Raw genomic sequence first — 7,500 nt, 5'->3', positions numbered from 1 at the left:
GGGGGGGGGGAGGGGAGGGGAGGTAGAAGGGTGGGCCGTGACCTACCCCCCCAGCAGCAGCAGCAGCAGCAGCAGCAGTAGTAGCAAATGTTGCTGCAGTCACACGCGGAGCCGAGGCGCAGACAACAGTGGCCGCATCGGGTGGAAGTCATGTCCCTGTAACCTGTAGCACGGAACCCAAGTTACAGTCCTCCTGTGATTCACCTTGTTGAAGAGGGGCGTCCTGTACCTCTTTTATAATGGAGCCAGTGCTATAGAACCTACCCTCAAGACGCCTGCAATAGCACGCAGAATCATGCTACACCTTGCAATAATTGACTCACGGTGTGTAACAGCACCACTCGCTCCACTACCTGTGCTCTTCGTCACACCTGCCACTACGCAAGGAGGAAGCACACACAATACCACCCTCAGGAGAGAGTTCAGAATAAGATGAACATAATGATTACCTGAACAGATACACCAATGAAAAAATAAATAAAGACAAAGAATTCCTACATACAAAACACACCTGAAAAAGAAATACACAAACGGTACAACGTCGGTTTGAAAACGCTACACAGACACACGCAGACGCACCCGCTTCACAGACACTACACAGACACACGAGACTCGATTCACTCTACAAGTCCTCTACACCCTATCAATGTTCTACCCCCCCCCTCCCCCCCACACACTCCTCACTACCCTCCCTCACCCCTTCTCAACATCAATGAGATTACGTTGCAAAGCCAATTATAGGGGGTAGACATCAACTTCCGCTATCATTTTCTATGGCCGGAGTGTGCAATGTCACTCATGACGAAGCACAGTCGCTGTCTTCGTTATGAAGATTGATAAGAGTTAGATAGATATAAAGAGATAGATTGTAAGGCAAAGCGATAGATGGATGGATGGATGGATGAATGGATGGAGAAGTACCCAGCCAGGATGTTAGGCAGATAGACAGCTCGATAGATATAAGCTTTAATATATCACCTAGCAAGAGGCTTGAATATCCCGTCTAATATAACAATAATAAACAGACAGATGAAGGGTATATAACGTCTTCAAGGGGCGCATCTTTTTTGTATCTTTTTCTTATTTTTTCACTACAATAACGTATTGCTCTTCAGACCAAAGGAGGGATTTAAATGTCAAATCCCAAAGGAAAACAAGACACAGCGGGAGATTTGGGTGAAGAAAATAGAAGAGAGAGAAGAGGAAGGAGAGAAGGAGGTAGGAGGTAGGAGGTAGGAGAGGAGGAGGAGGTGGGTGAAAGAGAGGAAGGAAGAAGATAAAAGAAAGGGGTAAGAGAAGAGAGAGAAGAAAGGGGAGAGGAGGAGAACGAGGAAGAAGAGAATAAAGAGAATGAAGAGAAGGGAGGAGAAGGAGGAGGAGGAATAAGAGAAGGGAGGTGAAGAGAAGGAAGAAGAAGGAGGGGAAGAAAAAGAGAAAGAAGAAAAATGAGAAGAAAGAGAAAGGAGGAAGATACAAGAGAAGGAAGAGCAAGGAGAAGAAAGAGAAAGCAGGAGAAGGAAGACGAACAAGAGAACGACGAGGGAGACACCCACGTGGATTCAGAAAAAAAGGATAAAAAGGATCAACGGATAAAGACGAGGAGGTGGAAAGGGAGAAAACTAACCCGGACGCGAAAGCCAGTACACCGCAGGAGGCGGGGCGACAGAGAACCCTCAAACAACAATAAAAAAAAAAGAAAAAAAGGAAAAAAACGGAAAACCCCCAGAAAACAAGGTGTCAGAGAGAGAGGGAGAAAAAAAATGGTAATATCACTCACAGACGAAATGAAAATCGTACTTTCATTCTTTCTCATTTTCCTTTCCATCTTCCTGTCATCTCCGTCTCTCTTTCTCCCCCTTTCCCTATCTCCAACTAACATGCATCTAATTATCACTACCTTTCACAAAAACAAAAATAAATCGATACAAGACAAAGCCCCCCAACACATAAAGCCGACGTGAAGGTAACAGTGCCACGCTCAGGCCTAGTGCCATTTCTCGGTGCCAAGTCGAGCCTTCAGTCCTTCCGCGGAGAGTCTAAGAGAGGTGTGTGTGTGTGTGTGTGTGTGTGTGTGTGTGTGTGTGTGTGTGTGTGTGTGTGTGTGTGTGTGTGTGTGTGTGTGTGTGTGTGTGTGTGTGTGTGTGTGTGTCTGTCTGTCTTGATCGTCCTCGATTTTGGCACGCGTTCGAACGGCGAAACGAAAGAACGCCGATGAACGACTCCGATAACCGACTAAAAATATAGGAAGGCGTAACGGCAAAGACCGAACGCGGAATAACGAACCGAAGGCAATAACGAACTCAAAGGAGGAAAGGGAAGCAAGATTAACGAAAAAAAATAACGAACTCAAAGGAGGAAAGGGAAGCAAGATTAACGAAAAAAAAAAAACGAAGAAAGGGGTCACAGATTAACGAACTTGAAAAAAAAAAAATATATATATATATATATGGAAATCGGAATGACAGACACACAAGAACGAATTCACGATCACCATAGACCCTAAGTGATAAATTTATCTCTTTCTTCGACAAAGAACAAAATATCCCCCCTTCTCCCCTTCCCCCCACTTACCACACTCTCAACAACACTCCCTTTAACAAAGACCAGTTCCCTCATTCCACTCATTTGGACCCTCAATACCTCATGCCCCATGCCCAAGTACCAAAAACGCAGTACAAGATCTATCCCAGGGCACGCGCGGCGAGATTAGCCCCTGGGGACTCGTACTCGACCTTATAGACAGATACGAATTCTCCCCTCCCTCCCCCCTCCCTCCAACTCCCTTCTCCCCTCCCTCCCCCTCCCTTCTCCTTCTCCTTCTTCTTCTCCCCCTCTCCCCTCCTACCTCCTACACTTTACTAACTTCTCTTCCTCTTCTCTTCCCTTCCGTTTCTTCTTCCTCTTACTATTCCTCTCCCTCTTCTCTTCCCCTTCTCCTCTCTTTCCTCTCCCCACCCTCTCTCCCTCTCCCCCTTCCCTTTCTCCTTCACCTAACCCCCTTCCCTAACTCTTCCTCTCCCCCTCCCCCTTCTTCTATCCCCATTCCCCACCTCTTCCTCTCTCTCTCCCTCTCCTCCCCCACCACCTTAAACAGCAACGATCCTGTAGATGACCCCCACTCCCCCCCCCCATCCCCCACTTACTCGGAGGAAGTCCCTGCGGAGAGCGAGGAAGCCCCCTGGCAAGGATCACGCTCGTGATGCCTTCTCATCCCCTCCCCCCCTCCTCCTCCTCCTCCTCCTTCACCTCCTTCTTCACCTTAATTTCTTTCTCTTTCTCCTCATTCATCCCCCCCCCCCCCCCTTCATGCTCCTCTTTCATCTCCCTCCCCTTCCCTCTCCTTCCCTTTCCTCCTCCTTCATTCCCTTCCCCCATCTCCTCCATCCCCCTCCTCTTCCTTCTCCTCCCCCACGCCTCCATCTCTCTCTCTCTTTCTCTCCCCCGTGGGCGTGAGGGCGTGAAGACGTCTTTGTCTAATTCCCTGAAATCATCTCGTCCCCGGAGACAGTGGGGAGACGGTGGGCGGAGGGGGTTGGAAGGGGGGGGATAGAGAGGAGGGGAGGAGGAGGAGGCGGAGGAGGAGGAGGAGGAGGAGGAGGAGGAGGAGAGGAGGAGGGGGTAAAAGCATGAGAGAGAAAGAATGCATGAGGTGATAAGTGTTGAGATAAACAAGAATGATGATAACAACAACAACAAAAATAACAATAATACTAAAAAAAACGATTTTAAACACATTTTTTTTTTAAAAAGACAGAAAAAACAAAACACTTAAGCACCATTCACACAGAAGATTACATAATGACGCTAAAAACAAAACAAAAAAACGCCGATGATGCCACTATATAAACGCCGTTATTAAAGTACAGTTACTTCCTGTGTAGAGTTCGATGGAGAATGAAGGGAGGGGGAGGAGGAGGAGGAGGGTGAAGAAAAAGAAGAAGACGGAGAAGAAAAACAGGAGGAGGAGGAGGAGGAAGAGGAAGAGGAAGAGGAGGAAGAAGAAAAGGAGGAGAAAAAAAAACAGGAGGAACAAAAACAGGAGGAGGAGGAAGAAGATGAGGGAGAAGAAGAGGAGGATGAGGATGAGGTTAGAGAGGGAAAGAAAGGAAGCAAAGTCAAAAGAATGATAATGATAAACAATAATAATAAAAATATTAGTAACAATAATAATAAAAGTAATAACAGTAAAAAAAATAATAGTAGTAGTAATAATAATCATCATACTAATAGTACTAGTAGTAGAAATAACAATAACAATAATAATCATTATAATAACAATAACAACAAAAAATAACCTCCAACTACAATTACTCGCCCCATCGTCGTTCTTTTAAAAGCACACTGCAAGTTGCAAGAGCCAGTCGCAAGAGAGCAAAGCCGGTGTACATACATGTTGAAAAGCTACCACGAACTCCCGAGTAAACATTCTCCTGATATAAGGTGAGCGGATGTAAATATAAATTTCAACAAAAGTGAAAAGGGAGGTTTGGCTCCTTGGCACATGCAGACACGCGTCCATATATACTTACATACACACCTACATGTACACACGTGAAAACGTACATGGGTATGTGCACACGCGTGGGTTAGAGTACAGATATATATATATTCATGTGATATGTACACATGTACACACGCACGGGCAGAAACACACATTCATAATGGTTGGTGTACAGGCTACACGTACACAAATAAACAAACAAAAACATACATACACACACACACACACACACACACACACACACACACACACACGAGCTGGGGTACAAACAGCACGTTAAAAACCACCTGGTGCAACACGCCAAGAAACCACCATTAATCCTTGCAATATCATTAATCTACGTACTTTGCCTACTGCAACAAGAATTCACCATCACAATATTCCTTCCTTGGAAAACTAATCTAACAATTTATGAAGTTTTAGACCAAGAATATCTGATCGAATAGTGGCTTACTATTGACCAGGAGAGGGATCGTCTGTTCTGTAGACAAATCGATTATCGACAAACTATAAATTATGCATTTAATCAATATCGCTGTCTCCCTTTTTTGTTGTCTGTTACCGAGCGCTGGAAAAAAAATCTAATTCCTTGCACATGAGCTTATAGTGTACATTTCCTATCCATATATGTTTAATCTATTGCCATTATCATTATTAACATCATTATTATTATAAATGTTAGCATTGCCATTATTACTATTATTACTCTTATTACTATTATCAAAGAAATCTTCATCTCCTCATGCTATGCTTTTACACAAAACGAATTAAATACCAGTACCTCAAATCCATCTCAAATGCGCTCTTACTCTCGGGATCACATTCTCTTATCATATACAAAAAACAAAAAAAAAAAAACAAATAAAAGATACAAGATCAAAATGGAAGAGCAAAACGAAAGAGCACACTCGCAAGAACAGACAATCAAGAATAGTCAAAGCGCTGACATCTCCACACCTGACATACTACTTCCTTATTAGAAACGCGCACGGTCTCTCTCTTGCTCTCTTGCCAAGGCTGTCCCCAAAAGCCTTGTCACATGGATGCACGTGAACGTATGTGTGTGTGTGTGTATGTATGTATGTATGTATGTATGTATGGATGTACGCACGCAAGCACGCGGAGACACATGCACATACCCATATATTCGTACGTTCTGACATACATACAACAGACAGACAGACAGACGCACACAGACACGCACACACACACACACACACACACACTCTCTCTCTCTCTCTCTCTCTCTCTCTCTCTCTCTCTCTCTCTCTCTCTCTCTCTCTCTCTCTCTCTCTCTCTCTCTCTCTCTCTCTCTCTCTCTCACTCACACGTTTTTCGGTTCACACAAAACCTGTACCGGCGCCACTATACGCTATCTCCCCGCCCTGCTGGACAAGTCCTATCAATATTTCCTGTTCTAACCTTCTCTCTCTCTCTCTCGTTCAATCACAGCGGAGGCTTCGCCCCCCCCCCTCCCCGTGTTCATATATATATATTTTTTCATTCTTTAAAGATATGGACAGGAGAAAGAAAAGGGATGGAAATGATGACAAAAAACTGAACAATCATAACGTGTATGTCAATAGAGGGAGGAGGGAGGAGGGAGGAGGGGAGGGGAGGGGGGAAAGAGAAAGAAGAAGAGGAAAGAGGGAGAAGGAGAAGGAGAAGGACAAGGAGAAGGACAAGGAGAGGGAGAGGAAGAAGGAGGGTTAACGGTAGGGAAGAGTGGAGAAGGAAGAGGAAGGCGGAGGAGAGAGAAAAAGAATAAAGAGGAAGTGGAGAAGCAAAGGGACAGATAGAGATAAAGAGAGGAGTAGGAAAAGAGAAGAAGACAAAGGCGGAAATGAAGGTTCTCTCTCTCTCTCTCTCTCTCTCTCTCTCTCTCTCTCTCTCTCTCTCTCTCTCTCTCTCTCTCTCTCTCTCTCTCTCTCTCTTTCCCTCCCTCTTTCTCCGGAAATATCAATACATTCCCGAGTTTAATATCTAATAGGTGAGAGAGCCCAGTTCCATGACAAAGGAATGTTATCTTCACCGCCATTACGAGATCTTCACTGTCGTACCGATATTTTCACCGTAGTTGCTGTTCAATCAATGGCTACTGTGATATCGTCACTGTTTTGTGGTTGTATCTAAATTTGAAATATTTACGTCTCTCTTCATTGATTGTGCATGTATTCTCAACAATGCAATAAATGCACCGTCGTTTTTATGCATGCACATATAACCAAACATCTTCACCGTAAATAGGAAAGAAAAGAAAAGAAAAAAAAAACGCCACATCGAAAAAAAGAAAAACATTCCCAGTTATCTTCACCGTTATCATTGTTGTCACTGTTGTTGTCACGCACATATTTTCCCCGTTGCCAAGGGTGCTTGTTGTTGCCCTCGAAAATCATCGGCCGGGCTTCGGGTTTCGGGTTTCGAGACGAACTCCAGCGTCGGATCCTATTTCGAGACGATCCATTTGCCGAGAGATAGTAAAAAGGGAGACGAGGATATAGATAAAAGGAAGAAGGTGGTGAAGGGGAGGGAGAGGGAGAGGGAGGGGGAGAGAGGGAAGGGGAGGGAGGGAGGGAGGGTGGGGGAGAGAGAGAAAGAAAGAAAGAGAGAGAGGAAGAAGGGTTAAATAGATTAAGAGAAGAATAGAGAGAGAGAGAGAGAGAAAAGAAGGAATAGGTTAAAATCGAAAATGGCGGGAGAAATGAAATCAAATGGAGATCAAAACAAAAGAAACGCAGAAAGAAAGTAAGGATGGAGATAAGAATAAGAAGTAGAGAGATAGAAAAAAAAACAGAAAGAGAAACATAACGAAAGAAACAAACAACCAAAAGGACGAGAAAAAAAGGAAATTCAACAAAGTGATCACGTGACTTGACCAACCACATGTGTCTTTTTTGTCAACGTTGCGCAAGAGGAAAACAAGAATAATAATAATAAAAAAAAAAAAAAATGTGGTTAGGAGAGTCTATAAGAATTATATATATAAAAAGTGATACGGT

General features: G+C 44.1%; 1 protein-coding gene across 11 annotated transcripts in view; it reads right to left on the bottom strand.

Moving 5' to 3' along the window:
• The window catches only part of M6 (neuronal membrane glycoprotein M6), a 239,914-nt gene that overhangs the window by 18,018 nt on the left and 214,396 nt on the right, over window positions 1-7,500 (bottom strand). For 2 of the 11 annotated variants that reach the window (XM_086548256.1, XM_086548257.1), the window contains exon 3: window positions 47-163. The exons of the other annotated variants lie outside the window; for them this stretch is intronic. In XM_086548256.1, coding sequence (XP_086404382.1) covers window positions 47-163 — 117 coding nt within the window. The remainder of the gene's footprint in view (window positions 1-46; window positions 164-7,500) is intronic. 11 annotated transcript variants of the gene reach the window in all.

This window comes from Penaeus japonicus, unplaced genomic scaffold, assembly GCF_977035675.1.
Source record: "Penaeus japonicus unplaced genomic scaffold, GWHDUDI00000001_assembly GWHDUDI00000020, whole genome shotgun sequence".
Lineage (NCBI taxonomy): Eukaryota > Metazoa > Arthropoda > Malacostraca > Decapoda > Penaeidae > Penaeus > Penaeus japonicus.
The sequence above is the reverse complement of the archived record's forward strand: the minus strand, read 5'-3'. Positions and strand labels throughout refer to the sequence as shown.